The sequence below is a fragment of the Balaenoptera borealis genome, assembly GCF_965194805.1.
Source record: "Balaenoptera borealis genome assembly, chromosome: 10".
Classification (NCBI taxonomy): domain Eukaryota; kingdom Metazoa; phylum Chordata; class Mammalia; order Artiodactyla; family Balaenopteridae; genus Balaenoptera; species Balaenoptera borealis.
The window spans coordinates 66278922-66297450 of NC_138874.1; the positions used below are offsets into that span (position 1 = coordinate 66278922).

General features: G+C 41.2%; 1 protein-coding gene across 10 annotated transcripts in view; it reads left to right on the top strand.

Moving 5' to 3' along the window:
- NRG3 (neuregulin 3) overlaps positions 1–18529 on the top strand; it is a 1093570-nt gene that overhangs the window by 1051339 nt on the left and 23702 nt on the right. For all 10 annotated transcript variants that reach the window (XM_082406739.1, XM_082406741.1, XM_082406742.1 and 7 more), the window contains one exon: positions 718–844. In XM_082406739.1, coding sequence (XP_082262865.1) covers positions 718–844 — 127 coding nt within the window. The remainder of the gene's footprint in view (positions 1–717; positions 845–18529) is intronic.

Sequence of the window (18529 nt, forward strand, 5' to 3'; positions counted from 1 at the left end):
ATGTGACTTTGGGCAAATTATTTAACTTCTCTGTGCCTCGGTTTTCTCATCTGTTAAATGAGTATAGGATTAATGCCTCGTCACACAGAATTATCGTGAAGAATAAGTGAGTTGAGACATGTAAAACACTTAAAATGATGCTTGGCACATAGTAGGTGCTCTTTAAGAGTTAACAATTTTTATTATCTACAAAAGTTCTAACAAAAATCTACATTCAGGGCTGATGGTAAAAATAAATGAACTGTTTCTAAACTGTAAAAAAGAAAATATACCCCTGTTATGGTATATGTGCAAGCTATGCAGTCAAGCCACACTTATTTGAATTGGACAAATATAAATGTAACTTTGCAAGTATGTTATATGTGGTTGCTAGGTCCAAGCTTCAAAATTTTCCACTTGTCACCTCTTCAGAGCATTCCTAATTCTTTTCAGTTGAGCACTCGGGGATAGGGACCTCTTGCATCCAATAGGGACAGGACAAGGAATTACATTTCTGTCTACCTTTGGAGTGCCACTGGGTGTGAATCCTGGATGATAACAGATAATGCCAGTATTTCTTGGTGGGGTTGAAGATGAAGGGAGGATTCTCTTTGTTAAGTGAGTTTATCTAGCTTTAGCATATGACAGATATAGATGTTGGGAATGAATGAACCTCAAAAAATGTGAAGAGAATAAATTTATGTAACTATTTATACATGGATTTATTTAAACCTGCAGGAAACAAGCTAAACAAGTTCAAGAGCAACTGAAAGAGCCACATAACGGTAAAAACTACAGTCTCAAAGCATCCAGCACAATGGCAAAGTCGGAGAACTTGGTGAAGAATCATGTCCAGCTGCAAAACGTAAGTTACATGTCTATACATCTCTTCCCACAGCCCATCTCAGTGCGTCCAGTCCAGAGGGGATGGGGAGCCTGTGATCAGACTTGCATATGTTTTTCAGTAGTAGATTTTTCCTTCAATCATGTTGCATTTTCATGTGTGCACACAAGTACTGGATAAAAGAAAGAAAAATTAAATCTCAGCTCTTGATTACAATCAGTAATATAATTAATCTCTGGAAGCAAAAAGAGCTTCAGTTGTTTGTTCCATAATCTCTTACTGAATCCTTACTTGTCAGAAATTGCGCTGGGCACTAGGGGTACAATGTTCCCTACTGTAGGAAACTGATAGAGTAAAAAAATACAGACACCCAGAGGAGGCTTGTAGGATGAGATGGTTGATATTGCAGCAGAGACTGGAGAAGAGACCAAAGGGAGGTAGTGGGGGCAGAAGTGGAGGCAGCCAAAAATCCAGGCTTGAACAGGATTTTGAAGAATATGAAAGGTTCATCAGAGAGTCAAAGAGCAGAGGACACAAGACTAGAACAAAGAGAAAGAATAAACCCATGGAATCCTAAGAATACATGCTGTGTTCAGGCAACTCTGAGTTAAGGGGTGTGAGAGAAATCAAAGGTCAGAAACATGGGAGGGAAGAGTTGTGGTCCCAGAGTTGGGACTTCCTAACACCAGGCCTTAAACAGATACCAGAACTTGAAGTTAAATAAATGCAAGCTCTTTGAATCCTACATTCTTTCTAAAGTGGTTTTAAAAATTTCTGAGATATATTACAAAACACTAAATTAAAGACAAGCAAATGTTCCTGAACAGGTTCTGCTGCTTGCAGCTCGAAAGAAAGCCAATACTCCAGAGACAAGTGTAACTCCCAAGATTTTGCTCCATGAAAGTTTTTAAGAGAGAACCAAATCATTGGCGGGGAAGGTGGGGTGGGGGGTGGAATCAGTGTCTTCGTAATCTTCCACTGTGTGCAGACTTTCTTCTGATTGGTTTGTGGTGAGGTAACAGGGTGGTAGTCCAGGAATCTGGTGTTCAGCCTGAAGTTGCCATCCTCTAGGTAGGGGCCTTAGTTCCTGCAGAAGAACTCAAAGATATCGTTATGAATATTTCATGAGAAGGAACCAGGCCCCTGCCCCATGCAGCACTATTGTTTCTTGACTGTTCCTCTTTGTTTCTGCATTCCCTCCCTTCCCTGATTAGTAACTATTTGAATCTGCTCTTTGGAACTAAGGGAGGGTCAAGGAAGCTGAATGAAGCCTATTTCCTACAAACAAGAAATGAGGACACAGAAAGGATTTGTATCCGGCAGGGCCCCACAGGGTCCTGCTCCATTTCACAAATTCCATCTAAGACATACTGGAAGATTCCTATCAGGGTAGCAATTCTTTGTCCCCCACCAGACTGCACTTCCAGATTCTGAGACACAAAACGAAAGCACAAAGGCCATGATATAAACCTAGTATTTGAGTATAATACGCAATCACCCAGGACGCATTGACTCCCCTCCAAATGCTTGAATCACTGGGAATTTAAACATCATTTGTGATTTTAGGAAATCATTACCCCAAAAGTCGCCATTATGCTATGCGTGACAGATGTACTTAGATATTTAATGCAGAATTCATAAATCAGAATTGCTTCCCAGCAAAGTTTTGTTAAACTTGTAATCATGACTGTGTGTAGGGATTGTTCTTTTCAGAAACAGGGTGAATGCTTTTGCTAATGATTTCTAATGAGTATTATCCCATCACTGTAAAAACAAATGCAGTGATGGAGGGCTTCTTTGCAACTGAACCTGTCAAAGATAGAGCCAGAGTCTAGTTAAAGTAGTAAGGACAGACTTTTGATCAGTAATATACTGTTGCATTACGGAAGAGAATCTAGTTTGAACTGAACCCAACTTCCATTCTTACAGAGGTGACTGGGAGTTTTAAAAGGAGAAGGAGGGAGTAGGGAGGGGAAACAGTGGGGGCTTGACAGAGTCAGGGAGGTGAAATTACAAAGAGTTGGTCATAGAAATGCGATTAGGCCAGCTTTGTCTGTTAGCTGGCCATTATTGAACTTAGGATCCTGTTGTTGCAGGAAAAATAGGGTGCAAGAGGATGGTCATGCCCCAGGTCTCGGGTGAGTCCCTGGGACGGGCCGCCAAGTGAGGGTCCTTGGCTTTGTGTTGGAAAGAATTCAAGAGCTAGCCACAGTAAAGTGAAAGCAGGTTTATTTAGAGAGAATACACACTCGTAGACAAAGTGTGGGCCATCTCAGAAGGCAAAAGGTGGCCCTGAAATATGGGGTGGTTTGTTTTTATGGGCAAATGAGTGGGAGGATTATTCCAACAATTTTGGGAAGGGGCAGATATTTCCAAGAATTGGGCCACTGCCCACTTTTTGGCCTTTTATGGTTGGCCTCCGGAAGTGTCATGGTGCCTCTAGGTGTGTCATTTAGATGCTAATGCATTACAGTGAGCATATAGTGAGGCTCAAGGTCTAGTGGAAGTCGAATCTTCCACCGTCTTGGACCTAGTTGGTTCTAACTGGTTTATGTTGTGTCCTGTTCTTAATAGTTGTGTCATTCTTTTAAAGGCTGTGCCTTGCCCCCTTCCTTCCTATCTCACTGTCCTTCTACAGAGACTGGGAGACTGAGTCCCTATCCTTCCTAATGATTACATTTCAAATAAATTGTCTTTCAAGTCCATGAAAAAGACTTTCCCCAGTTGTAGGAGATACATAACACATCTCAAAGGGACAAAGGAAGGTTAACAATCCTAAACCCTTTTTAGTAAATGCTCTGAGAAAGAGAGGTCTGGGGACTATCCTCAGTCATTGGCTAAAATGAATGGCAAATTCTTTTGGAGGCCTTGAGGGGCCTTTGTTGGTTTGTTTGTTTTTGGTGGTTTTTGGCAAGCATTTTAAGGGGGGGGTGGCTAGGGGTATAGCATTGTGAGCTGTTAGAACTATGTTAGAGTTTACTTAGGTCTTTCAGCGTGAGGGTGAGTGGATGAAATATTTAGGCAGAGGATCTGCAGTTTTTAAAGGCCAAAGTTGAGGCCTAATCGAAAAAAGGCTTTAGAGGAGCCTGTCTAAACTTTGATCAAGAAGAGAGTCTGTCGGTCCCTATGCATTTTATAGGGTTGCAGCCAGAACGTACACACAGTTTTGTATTCTTTCTCACCGAGCATATGATCAATAGCATTTTCTCTATGCTTTATGATCGCCACACATTCATTTGGGAGACAGCATAATGGCCCACAGAGTGGTCACCTCACAATTTACTTCTCCTTCCCCTCCCAGTAGACACTCATGTTCTTTTCTATTGTTTAATTATTAAAATTAAACTCTTCACTCATGTGTTTCCCCCACCCCTCATTTAATTGGAATTATTAGGATTAGGACAACAAGAAAGAAATTATCAACTGTAGGGTTGCAACACTTGAAAGACCTTTGGGTCTTATAGTTTTCTTTTCTTTTTCTCTCCCTCTTCCCTCTTCCTCAGCCCACCCCTCCCCAACATTTTGTATGTTGGCACAGGGCAGCAGAGGTTCAACTGGATCATTCCCCCAGAGCCCAAGATAGGAAACTGTCTTTTTATATTCATTCTATTTTTGGATAAAGAGAGAATACATATGACATTTTATCTCTGAGCTGTGGTGTGGTCAGTTAGTGAAACTGTGCAACTCAGATTGAGAGTTGAACCCACGTGCTGGGACTCGAACCCAGCCTAAACCCAGATTGGCACTTGAACACACAGTCTTTTTTTTTTTTTTTAACATCTTTATTGGAGTATAATTGCTTTACAATGGTGTGTTAGTTTCTGCTTTATAACAAAGTGAATCCGTTATACATATGTCCCCAGTTCTCTTCCCTGTTGAATCTCCCTCCCTCCCGCCCTCCCTATCCCACACCTCTAGGTGGTCACAAAGCACAGATCTGATCTCCCTGTGCTATGCGGTTGCTTCCCACTAGCTATCTATTTTATGTTTGGTAGTGTATATATGTCCATGCCACTCTCTCTCTTTGTCACATCTTACCCTTCCCCCTCCCCATATCCTCAAGTCCATTCTCTAGTAGGTCTGTGTCTTTATTCCCATCTTGCCACTAGGTTCTTCATGACCTTTTTTTTTTTTCCTTAGATTCCATATATATGTGTTAGCATACTGTATTTGTTTTTCTCTTTCTGACTTACTTCACTCTGTATGACAGACTCTAACTCCATCCACCTCACTACAAATAACTCCATTTCGTTTCTTTTTATGGCTGAGTAATATTCCATTGTATATATGTGCCACATCTTCTTTATCCATTCATCCGATGATGGACACTCAGGTTGCTTCCATGTCCTGGCTATTGTAAATAGAGCTGCAATAAACATTTTGGTACATGACTCTTTTTTGAATTATGGTCTACTCAGGGTATATGCCCAGTAGTGGGATTGCTGGTTCGTATGGTAGTTCTATTTGTAGTTTTTTAAGGAACCTCCATACTGTTCTCCATAGTGGCTGTATCAATTTACATTCCCACCAACAGTGCAAGAGTGTTCCCTTTTCTCCACACCCTCTCCAACATTTATTGTTTCTAGATTTTTTGATGATGGCCATTCTGACCGGTGTGAGATGATATCTCATTGTAGTTTTGATTTGCATTTCTCTAATGATTAATGATGTTGAGCATTCTTTCCTGTGTCTGTTGGCCATCTGTATATCTTCTTTGGAGAAATGTCTATTTAGGTCTTCTGCCCATTTTTTGGATTGGGTTGTTTGTTTTTTGTTATTGACCTGCATGAGCTGCTTGTAAATTTTGGAGATTAATCCTTTGTCAGTTGCTTCATTTGCAAATATTTTCTCCCATTCTGAGGGTTGTCTTTTGGTCTTGTTTATGGTTTCCTTTGCTGTGCAAAAGCTTTAAAGTTTCATTAGGTCCCATTTGTTTATTTTTGTTTTTATTTCCATTTCTCTAGGAGCTAGGTCAAAAAGGATCTTGCTGTAATTTATGTCATGGAGTGTTCTGCCTATGTTTTCCTCTAAGAGTTTGATAGTGTCTGGCCTTACATTTAGTGTCTGGCATTTACATTTACACATTATTTTTGTGTATGGTGTTAGGGAGTGTTCTAATTTCATACTTTTACATGTACCTGCCCAGTTTTCCCAGCACCACTTATTGAAGAGGCTGTCTTTTCTCCACTGTATATGCTTGCTTCCTTTATCAAAGATAAGGTGACAGTATGTGCATGGGTTTATCTCTGGGCTTTCTATCCTTTTCCATTGATCTATGTTTCTGTTTTTGTGCCAGTACCAAACTGTCTTGATTACTGTAGCTTTGTAGTATAGTCGGAAGTCAGGGAGCCTGATTCCTCCAGCTCCATTTTTCGTTCTCAAGATTGCTTTGGCTATTTGGGGTCTTTTGTGTTTCCATACAAATTGTGAAATTTTTTGTTCTAGTTTTGTGAAAAATGCCAGTGGTAGTTTGATAGAGATTGCATTGAGTCTGTAGATTGCTTTGGGTAGTATAGTCATTTTCACAATGTTGATTCTTCCAATCCAAGAACATGGTATATCTCTCCATCTATTTGTATCATCTTTAATTTCTTTCATCAGTGTCTTATAATTTTCTGCATACAGGTCTTTTGTATCCCTAGGTAGGTTTATTCCTAGATATTTTATTCTTTTTGTTACAATGGTAAACGGGAGTGTTTTCTTAATTTCACTTTCAGATTTTTCGTCATTAGTGTATAGGAATGCAAGAGATTTCTGTGCATTAATTTTGTATCCTGCTACTTTACCAGATTCATTGATTAGCTCTAGGAGTTTTCTGGTAGCATCTTTAAGATTCTCTATGTATAGTATCATGTCATCTGCAAACAGTGACAGCTTTACTTCTTCTTTTCCTATTTGGATTCCTTTTATTTCTTTTTCTTCTCTGATTGCTGTGGCTAACACTTCCAAAACTATGTTGAATAATAGTGGTGAGAGTGGGCAACCTTGTCTTGTTCCTGATCTTAGTGGAAATGGTTTCAGTTTTTCACCATTGAGGACAATGTTGGCTGTGGGTTTGTCATATATGGCCTTTATTATGTTGAGCAAAGTTCCCTCTATGCCTACTTTCTGCAGGGCTTTTATCATAAATGGGTGTTGAATTTTGTTGAAAGCTTCCTCTGTATCTATTGAGATGATCATATGGTTTTTCTCCTTAATTTTGTTAATATGGTGTATCACGTTGATTGATTTGCGTATATTGAAGAATCCTTGCATTCCTGGGATAAACCCCACTTGATCGTGGTGTATGATCCTTTTAATGTGCTGTTGGATTCTGTTTGCTAGTATTTTGTTGAGGATTTTTGCATCTATGTTCATCAGTGATGTTGGCCTGTAAGTTTCTTTCTTTTTGACATCTTTGTCTGGTTTTGGTATCAGGGTGATGGTGGCCCCATAGAATGAGTTTGGGAGTGTTCCTCCCTCTGCAATATTTTGGAAGAGTTTGAGAAGGATAGGTGTTAGCTCTTCTCTAAATGTTTGATAGAATTCGCCTGTGAAGCCATCTGGTCCTGGGCTTTTGTTTGTTGGAAGATTTTTAATCACAGTTTCAATTTCAGTGCTTGTGATTAGTCTGCTCATATTTTCTATTTCTTCCTGGTTCAGTCTCAGCAGGTTGTGCATTTCTAAGAATTTGTCCATTTCTTCCAGGTTGTCCATTCTATTGGCATAGAGTTGCTTGTAGTAATCTCTCATGATCCTTTGTATTTCTGCAGTGTCAGTGGTTACTTCTCCTTTTTCATTTCTAATTCTATTGATTTGAGTCTTCTCCTTTTTTTTCTTGATGAGTCTGCCTAATGGTTTATCAATTTTGTTCATCTTCTCAAAGAACCAGCTTTTAGTTTTATTGATCTTTGCTCTTGTTTCCTTCATTTCTTTTTCATTTATTTCTGATCTGATCTTTATGATTTCTCTCCTTCTGCTATCTTTGTGGTTTTTTTTGTTCTTCTTTCTCTAATTGCTTTAGGTGCAAGGTTAGGTTGTTTATTCGAGATGTTTCCTGTTTCTTGAGGTAGGCTTGTATTGCTATAAACTTCCCTTTTAGAACTGCTTTTACTGCATCCCATAGGTTTTGGGTCATCCTGTCTCCATTGTCATTTGTTTCTAGGTATTTTTTGATTTCCCCTTTGATTTCTTCAGTGATCACTTCGTTATTAAGTAGTATATTGTGTAGCCTCCATGTGTTTGTATTTTTTACAGATCTTTTCCTGTAATTGATATCTAGTCTCATAGCGTTGTGGTCGGAAAAGATACTTGATATGATTTCAATTTTCTTAAATTTACCAAGGCTTGATTTGTGACCCAGGATATGATCTATCCTGGAGAATGTTCCATGAGCACTTGAGAAAAATGTGTATTCTGTTGTTTTTGAGTGGAATGACCTATAAATATCAATTAAGTCCATCTTGTTTAATGTATCATTTAAAGCTTGTGTTTCCTTATTTATTTTTATTTTGGATGATCTGTCCATTGGTGAAAGTGGGGTGATAAAGTCCCCTACTATGATTGTGTTACTGTCGATTTCCCCTTTTATGGCTGTTAGTGTTTGCCTTATGTATTGAGGTGCTCCTATGTTGGGTGTCTAAATATTTACAATTGTTATATCTTCTTCTTGGATCAATCCCTTGATCATTATGTAGTGTCCTTCTTTGTCTCTTGTAATAGTCTTTATTTTAAAGTCTATTTTGTCTGATATGAGAATTGCTACTGCAGCTTTCTTTTGATTTCCATTTGCATGGAATATCTTTTTCCATCCCCTTACTTTCAGTCTGTATGTGTCCCTAGGTCTGAAGTGGGTCTCTTGTAGACAGCATATATACAGGTCTTGTTTTTGTATCCACTCAGCCAGCCTGTGTCTTTTGGTGGGAGCATTTAATCCATTTACATTTAAGGTAATTATTAATATGTATGTTTCTATTCCCATTTTCCTAAATGTTTTGGGTTTGTTATTGTAGGTGTTTTCCTTCTCTTGTGTTTCTTGCCTAGAGAAATTCCTTTAACATTTGTTGTAAAGCTGGTTTGGTGGTGCTGAACTCTCTCAGCTTTTGCTTGTCTGTAAAGGTTTTAATTTCTCCATCAAATCTGAATGAGATCCTTGCTGGGTAAAGTAATCTTGGTTGTAGGTTTTTCTCCTTCATCACTTTAAGTATATCCTGCCAGTCCCTTGTGGCTTGCAGAGTTTCTGCTGAAAGATCAGCTGTTAACCTTATAGGGATTCCCTCGTGTGTTATTTGTTGTTTTTCCCTTGCTGCTTTTAATATGTTTTCTTTATATTTAATTTTTGATAGTTTGATTAATATGTGTCTTGGCGTGTTTCTCCTTGGATTTATCCTGTATGGGACTCTGTGCTTCCAGGACTTGATTAACTATTTTCTTTCCCACATTAGGGAAGTTTTCAACTATAATCTCTTCAAATATTTTCTCAGTCCCTTTCTTTTTCTCTTCTTCTTCTGGGACCCCTATAATTCGAATGTACGTGCGTTTAATGTTGTCCCAGAGGTCTCTGAGACTGTCCTTAGTTCTTTTTATTCTTTTTTGTTTATTCTGCTCTGCAGTAGTTATTTTCACTATTTTATCTTCCAGGTCACTTACCCATTCTTCTGCCTCAGTTATTCTGCTATTGATCCCTTCTAGAGTATTTTTAATTTCATTTATTGTGTTTTTCATCGTTGCTTGGTTCCTCTTTAGTTCTTCTACATCCTTGTTAAACGTTTCTTGCATTTGTCTATTCTATTTCCAAGATTTTGGATCATTTTTACTATCATTATCCTGAATTCTTTTTCAGGTAGACTGCCTATTTCCTCTTCATTTTTTAGGTCTGGTGTGTTTTTACCTTGCTCCTTCATCTTCTGTGTGTTTTTCTGTCTTCTCATTTTGCTTATCTTACTGTGTTTGGGGTCTCCTTTTCACAGGCTGCAGGTTCGTAATTCCTGTTGTTTTTGGTATCTGTCCCCAGTGGCTAAGGTTGGTTCAGTGGGTTGTGTAGGCTTCCTGGTGGAGGGGACTAGTGCCTGTGTTCTGGTGGATGAGGCTGGATCTTGTCTTTCTGGTGGGCACGTCCACATCTTGTGGTGTGTTTTGGGGTGTCTGTGGCCTTATTATGATTTTAGGCAACCTCTCTGCTAATGGATGGGGCTGTGTTCCTGTCTTGCTAGTTGTTTGGCACAGGGTGTCCAGCACTGTAGCTTGCTGGTCGTTGAGTGTAGCTGGCTCTTGGTGTTGAGATGGAGATCTCTGAGAGGTTTTCATAGTTTGGTATTACGTGGAGCTGGGAGGTCTCTTGTGGACCAGTGTCCTGAATTTGGCTCTCCCACCTCAGAGGCACAGCCCTGATGCCTGGCTGGAGCACCAAGAGCCTTTCATCCACACGGCTCAGAATAAAAGGGAAAAAAAATAGAAAGAAAGAAAGAAAGAAAGAAAGAGGATAAAATAAAATAAAATAAAGTAAGATAAAATAAAATAAAGGTATTATAATAAAAAATAAGATGAAAATTATTAAGAAAAAAAATTTTTTAAGTAAAAGTAAAAAATAAAACAGACGGACTGAACCCTAGGACAAATGGTGAAAACAAAGCTATACAGACAAAATCTCACACAGAAGCATACACATATACACTCACAAAAAGAGGAAAAGGGAAAAAAATAATATATCCTGCTCCCAAAGTCCACCTCCTCAATTTGGGATGATTCGTTGTCTATTCAGGTATTCAACAGATGCAGGTACATCAAGTTGTTTGTGGAGCTTTAATCCGCTGCTCCTGAGGCTGCTGGGAGACATTTCCTTTTCTCTTCTTTGTTCGTACAGCTCCCGGGGTTCAGCTTTGGATTTGGACCCGCCTCTGTGTGTAGGTCGCCTGAGGGCATCTGTTCTTTGCTCACACAGGATGGGGTTAAAGGAGCAGCTGATTCGGGAGCTCTGGCTCACTCAGGCCGGGGGGAGGGAGGGGTACGGATTCTGGGCGAGCCTGCGGCGGCAGAGGCCAGTGTGACGTTGCACCAGCCTGAGGTGCGCCAAGCGTTCTCCTGGGGAAGTTGTCCCTGGATCTCAGGACCCTGGCCGTGGCGGGCTGCACAGGCTCCCGGGAGGGGCGGTGTGGATAGTGAACTGTGCTTGCACACAGGCTTCTTGGTGGCGGCAGCGGCAGCCTTAGCGTCTCATGCCCGTCTCTGGGGTCCGCGCTGATAGCTGCAGCTCGCGCCCGTCTCTGGAGCTTGTTTAGGCGGTGCTCTGAATCCCCTCTCCTTGCGCACCAGGAAACAAAGAGGCAAGAAAAAGTCTCTTGCCTCTTTGGCAGTTCCAGACCTTTTCCCGGACTCCCTCCCAGCTAGCTGTGGTGCACTAGCCCCCTTCAGGCTGTGTTCCCGCCACCAACACCAGTCCTCTCCCTGCGATCTGACCGAAGCCCGAGCCTCAGCTCCCAGCCCCCGCCCGCCCCGCGGCTGAGCAGATAAGCCTCCCAGGCTGATGAGTGCTGGTCGGCACCGATCCTCTGTGTGGGAATCTCTCCGCTTTGCCCTCCGCACCCCTGTTGCTGCGCTCTCTTCCGTGGCTCCGAAGCTTCCCCCCTCTGCCACCTGCAGTCTCTGCCCGTGAAGGGGCTTCCTAGTGTGTGGAAACCTTTCCTCCTTCACAGCTCCCTCCCACTGGTGCAGGTCCCATCCCTATTCTTTTGTCTCTGTTATTTCTTTTTTCTTTTGCCCTACCCAGGTACGTGGGGGAGTTTCTTGCCTTTTGCGAGGTCTGACGTCTTCTGCCAGCATTCAGTGGGTGTTCTGTAGGAGCAGTTCCACGTGTAGATGTATTTCTGATGTATCTGTGGGGAGGAAGGTGATCTCTGCGTCTTACTCTTCCACCATCTTGCCCAGACCCCCTGAACCCACAGTCTTTTAACTGAGATCACACACCTGGTCTCAGGACTTAATGAAGCTCAGGTTCTTTATGTCTTGTCACAGAAAGAATTCAGTGAGAGACAAAGTGATAGGTAAGAAGTGGATTTATTTAGAGAGATAGACACCTTCCATAGATAGAATGCGGTCATCTCAAAAGGCAAGAACAGCCTTGGGAGAAACACATACCACAGACAGCGTGTAGGCCATTTCAAAAAGTGAGAGGCCCCAAAATATGGTGTGACTAGTTTTTATGGGCTGGGTAATTTCATAGGCTAATGAATGGGAGGATTATTCCAACTATTTGGGGGAAGGGGTGGGGATTTCCAGGCCCACTTTTGGGCCTTTTATGCTTAGCCTCTGAACTGTCATGGCACCTGTGGGTGTGTCATTTAGCATGATAATATATTACAATGAGCATATAATGAGGCTCAAGGTCTACTGGAAGTCGAATCTTCCGCCATCCTGGACCTAGTTCATTCTAACCAGTTTTTGTCATGTCCTATGGCTATGTCATTCTTTTAAAGGTTGTGCCCTGCCCCCTTCCCTCCTGTTTCATTAGGATAGCACATTTCAAGGGATCAACAGTCTGAAAGGCTACACAAAAACTGGGAGTTCAGGCAGAGAATAGATGTGAGAGGAAGGCATTTAAGGACCCTGAAGAAAGAGCGCAAGGTGCATTGAGGAGACCTATGCATGCCAGCCATAGCATTCTACACATTGGCGACTGGGCTCAGGAGACTCCTGAGCAGATCGCTTTACAAGACTAGTCTAAAATGAACAAGTTGCTTTCCCAAAGGCACATATCAATTTCAGTGCAAGAAAGCAATATGGTCCCTACCAGCTTTGTTATACCTTTGTCAGCATTTCTTTTGCTAATTTAATAGGAGAAAATTGTATCCTTTAACTAAATTTCACTGTTTGAGAGGGTAGTATAATCTCTGTTCATATATTTCTAGTCATATTTCCACTGTGGTGAATTATATGCTGATGCCCTTGCTCATAGTTTTATTATAAGAAGCAAATAACAATTTAACAGCAGGTTTTCATGCCATATGTTATGGGAGAAAATAGTAATAGAGAATACATATCAATAATCCCTTAAAAAGAAATTGAAATGTTTAAGAACATTTGCTTTCCTACAGTGCTATGCTTAAGATATACAGGAAGCATATAGGACATCTGAGCAGTTGGTCAAGTAGCAAGTAGTCTTAGGGAAAGCAGTAATTTGTCATGTGACTGACTAAGAAATATCTGCATGCATATTCAAATGCAAATGTATTAAAGAAAATTTGGAAAAGCTTTTTTTTTTCTTTTTTTAAAATTTTTATTTATTTTTTATTTTTATTTTTGGCTGCGTTGGGTCTTCATTGCTGTGCGTGGGCTTTCTCTGGTTGCAGTGAGCAGGGCTACTCTTCGTTGTGGTGCACGGGCTTCTCATTGCAGTGGCTTCTCTTGTTGCAGAGCACAGGCTCTAGGCACGCAGGCTTCAGTAGTTATGGCACGTGGGCTCAGTAGTTGTGGCTCACGAGCTCTAGAGCACAGGCTCAGTAGTTGTGGCACACGGGCTTAGTTGCTCCACGGCATGTGGGATCTTCCAGGACCAGGGCTCGAACCTGTGTCCCCTGCATTGGCAGGCAGATTCTTAACCACTGAGCCACCAGGGAAGCCCGCATTTTTCTTTTGTAGGTCTATAGTTTTTTTCTTCAGACAAGAGCTACGAGGAAATACCAATGTTAATGATAACAACAAAAAATGATAAATAAAATAACGATAATAATAACAGCAAATAACATGTACTGGGTACAGGCATAGCATCATGCTAAATAATATAAATACATAGCCTTATTTAGTCCTAACAACAACTACATAGTTTACACCCACGATGTGCAGAAGAGGAATCTAGGACTCAAACAAAGCTTGAGAAAGTTCTGTCAGGCAGCTAGCTAGTGAATAGCTAAGAACTAAACCCACATCTCTGTAACTCAGTGGTTCTCAACAGGGGGCAGTGTTGCCCCACAGAACATTTGGCAAAGTCTAGAAACACTTTGGGTGTTACAACTTGGGAGGGAAGTGTACAGGTGTCTATGAGCAGAGGGTGCTGACAAATACCGTGTAATGTCTGGGGTGGTCCCCCACAACAGAAAGTGATCTTTCCCAAATGTCAAGAGTGATGAGAAAGTCCGGAGTCCAAGGTCAAGATGTAAGATGTGTCCACTAGGAGATTCTGACAGCCTAGCACGGGAGTTCTATCACCAGTGCCCACTTCAGGCATTTATTTCTACTGCATGGAAGGACACAGGCAACCCTGGTCCACTATAATCCTTAGGAGGGAAAATTTCCTACTTTGCTTACCATATCAGGCAAATTTATCTTTATCTTATCTTGGAGCCCAGGTTGACTACTTGAAATTCTTTGCAGTATTTAACAAATAAATTGGCTGTTTCTGGCACTCCCTTAAGCTCATTACACATTCATGGGGTAGGGTTTCACTTTACAGTCATTTAACAAGATGTGAAACACCCAATCCAGTGAAGCAACATGATACTATGGGAACACTTGACTCAGAAGCTGCAGAACTAGACCTGGCAGTGCCTTAGAAGCACCTAGCCCCATACCATCCTTTACAAATGAAGCATTTGTAACTCAAAGAGATGAACTGACCTCATTTCCTGTGTCCCCAGGGGGAGAGAGAGAGAGCTGGGCCTAGAGTTATAACCTCCAGACCAGTCAAGGGAGTAAAACTTCCCAGCACCTAGTTCAGGGATCAGAAACAGAAGTCATCAAAAGAGAGATGATATATTCTTTCTTAAAATCAAGGGAAAATATACATTAGTGAAAAGTAAAGGAACAAAATTATGTACCCCTTCCCACAGTTTTTTCAATAACCATCTTAGGAAGGATAGGTTTGTGGGAGTAACATTCAATGAGAAAGAATTGGAAGATAATATTTGCACGCTATAGGAGAACAAGAAGAATTTAATGCCTAGTACAGCCTTGATAATTGGTAGAGAGGCATTTATTCTGTAATGCTTTTTGAATATTTTTCTCTGTTGGACACTGCATGAAGATCTTAAAAAATACAAACAGAAGATGGATCCTGACTTCAGGGACCTCATGGGCTAGTGCTAGAAACAAACACGTAAGCATATACTTTTTTTTTATCATGTGGATACATTAATTCAAATTGCTATCAGATAATGGAAAAGGACATCTAAAATTGGCTGGGGGAATCTGTGAAGCCCACCCCGAAGCAGGTGACATTTACACTGAGTCTTGAGAATGAGTTGAAGTTCATCAGATAGTTTGATAGGGGTTGGTCAGAAGAGGTAATCTCTTTGAAGCATGAATCAAAGTTAATTTTGAATCATTCTAGTCTAAAACCTGATCTCTTGTTTTAAATATCAAATTCTAACTTATGGATTTGCTATAGATTCATACATTAATCTGTTGATTCAAATATGTATTAAATATCTAGTAAGAACCAGGGATATCATGATGACCAAAAATGACAGTGTTCCTACTTTCAAGGAGCTTACTGATTACTGTAGGTGATAGATATTAATCAAAAAATCCCACAAACAAATGCGCCAAGGCCTGCAGCCAATAGTGAACAGTGCTGTAGAGCTTACAGAAGGCAGGTCTGGGAGATAACCTGACAATAGGAATGGCTAAGAGCTCTCTGAGAAGAGGGAATAACATGTGCTCAGCTCCTCCTGGCTGAAGCGGGCACCTGGTGAAGGTGAGGTGGTGGAGGGTGACGGATGGGGGCCGGGAGGAGTGTTTGCTGTGCTGGGTGTCTGGAAAGGGTGTCTAGCTCTATTATTCCTCTTCAGTGGAGTGTGTTAAAATTTGACAGCAGTTGTTATAGTTCTTCCGGCTCTGGTACATGGTGCAAACATTCTTAAAATAACCACAACTGTCGAGTTGTTTTTAATTACTCGTATTAGGGATCCGGATGAAAACACGTTCTAAAACATGTTATAACCACTCAGCCTCACGATCTTCTGGGCTCAAATCAGACCTGCAATAAAGAACTTTTTGACACAGACATAGGTGAGCTGAGAGCAATGTGGAGACAAGACATTGAAAACCTTGAAACCATTTTACAATATCCTCCCTCCTGGCTTTATTGCCTGGGGTTCCAGACCAGGTGATTATCAACTCTGTCAACATTGCTTTCCAACACAGACACGGCGTTCATTTAACTTTCTGACTCGGGCTGCTTGCAGGGGGCAGACCTGGAAACAGCATACATTGCTGCACTTCCAACATGCTCCTGTTTCATCTGACAGTTCTATTGACTTTAGGGCACCACTAACAGTGTGCTAGGAGCAAGGCAGGTGATGGTGCAAACAACAGTGGGTGTCCTCAGCACCCAAGAACATTTCCACAAGGAGGGCTTTCGGGGAAGCCAATCGGGATGAATGCTTCCCCATGAAATAACAGTATGACCAGGGTCTATGTGGGTGTTTGAAAGGACCAGTGAATGGTCTGTGCCATCTTCTTATTCACGATTAAAGTGACATTACGTCAAATGGGGTTTTAACAAAACATGGACAAACACAAAATGTCAAGATCTGTGTGAGTACAGGAAAAGACCATGGAATCAACTGCTGTACCTTGTAACGTTGTACAGAAACGTTAAGGGGGAGAACCAGACATGCAGCTAACCTGAACACTTGAACTTCACTGGGGATACTATCAGATGGATGAGATAAAATTGTGCTGACCTTAACTCCTCCCAGGGAGGAACTGCACACATTTTGGGAGGAACCATAATAAATGCTTTTAGCACAGATTATAAAATGTCCAAAGGCTATAATCCCGGTCAATTAAGCTGCCTTTAAGGAGAGTCTATGCAGACTGTTTTACTGAGTGGGTTTTGCACCTTGAAGGCCTACAGCTAAGCTACTCAGGAAAATAAAGGAAAGCTGAATACTGCCTTTAGTCTCTAAATTATTATTATTTTTGGTATGTATCTTTTGCTTAAATTTTTTTAAATTTTTTAAGTGAACTTTATTTTGTAGGACAGTTTTAGATGTACAGAAAAGTTGCAAAGTTAGTACAGAGAGTTCCCATATACGCTGAACCCAGGTTCCCCTATTATTAACATTGTACATTGATATGGGACATTTGTTCAATTAGTGAACTCATACTGATGCATTGTTATTAACTCAAATCCATGGTTTATTCAGAATTCGTTTTTACCTAATTACTTCTTCTTTTCCAAGATCCAATGCGGATACCACATCACATTTAGCTGTCATATCCTTTGGTCCCTCTTGGCTGTGATAGTTTGTCAGACTTTCCTTATTTTAATGACCTTGATAGTTTTTAGGAGTCCTGGTCAAGTATTTTGTAGGATGCTCCTCTACTGGAATTTGTTTAATGTTTTTCTCCCGATTAGATTGGTATTACGGGGTTTTGTAAGAAAGACAATACAGGTAAAGTGCCTTTTTCATCACATTCTATCAAAAGTGCATTCTCTCAATATGATTTATCACTGTTGATGATTCCTTTTGTCATCTGTCTGAGGTAGTAATGTCAGGCAACTCCACTGTGGTGTTACTCTTTCTTCCCCATCCCTTTCTACAAAGTTCTCTTTAGAAGGAAGCAACCATGTGTAGTCCACACTTAAGGAGTGGGGAGTTATGCTCACCCTTTGTGAAGGCAGAGTATCCACATAAGTTATTTGGAATTCTACTGCAAAGAATTTGTCTCTTCTTCAATTATTGAGTGGAACGCTCTTCCCTTAGGGGAGATCAGGCTCTGGTAAAAGTCTCTTTTCACTGAAAAGTAGACAGTTATAATGCAGAACATTGTGCGTGCATTTCAAAATGATCACTTTCTCATCAGAGACATGAGATGATTTATTTATTTTTTTCATACTTTTTAGTGGGAATCTGGTGTGGTCCTGGAGGAGGTTAAACTCAAGCAAGTGTGAGAACACTCCCTAAGACTATAGCCCTGAGATAATTTTTACTTTCCCTCTAGTCCACATGCAGATTCCAAAAACTTATTAAAATTACCACTTAAGTATTCCTACCAGTTTATGTTTCTGGAAGATTCTTCTGTAGGTAAGCTTGTTACTGACCAGGGTTCTTGGCCTCCCTGGGGGGGAGGGGGAGGGGCGAGCTGGTTCTTTATATGGGGTGAGGGTAGGAGTGGGTCCAGGGGTCAGGCCGAAGGGATGGCGTAGGTGGTCTGTCCTCCCCCTTGGTGGTGCTGTGTGCCAGGATCGTGCGCAGTACCCTGCTTTTGCTCCGGGCATCTCAGAAGTGGCAGTTGGGTTTTTGTATCTTGTCATTCATAATTTGCCCCAACTACACATGTATGTAGTTATTTTTAATCTCTTATAGATTCTTTGTATTCTGCTGCTTGAGGAGGCGTTTGTCCCCGTGCAAGCACTGCAGCAAAGGCTCCCAGGTCCCAGTCGGTCTCATTGCCCCCTGAGGGATTCTACACCCCTCATTCTTAAGGGTTAAGGGGCAGAAGGTCTCTTTTTCTGAAACTTCTTCCTGCTGGACAGGGGCCACAGACCCTAGCGTACCCTGGAGGCATAGAAGTCCCTTGCTGACTGTTCCAAGGACCTGTAGGGACCTGCGCCACCCTCCACTGGAATGGGTTGAATTCCTTGAGCCATCGTGAGCCTTACTCAAAACTGTTGAAGGCTAGAAGACACAAACTTAACCAAAAGGTTAAACAAACTAGGGCCCAAAAGGAGAACAACAACAATAGCCACTAAAGGGCCTAGAAAGGGAAGGAACCAGGATAACTTTG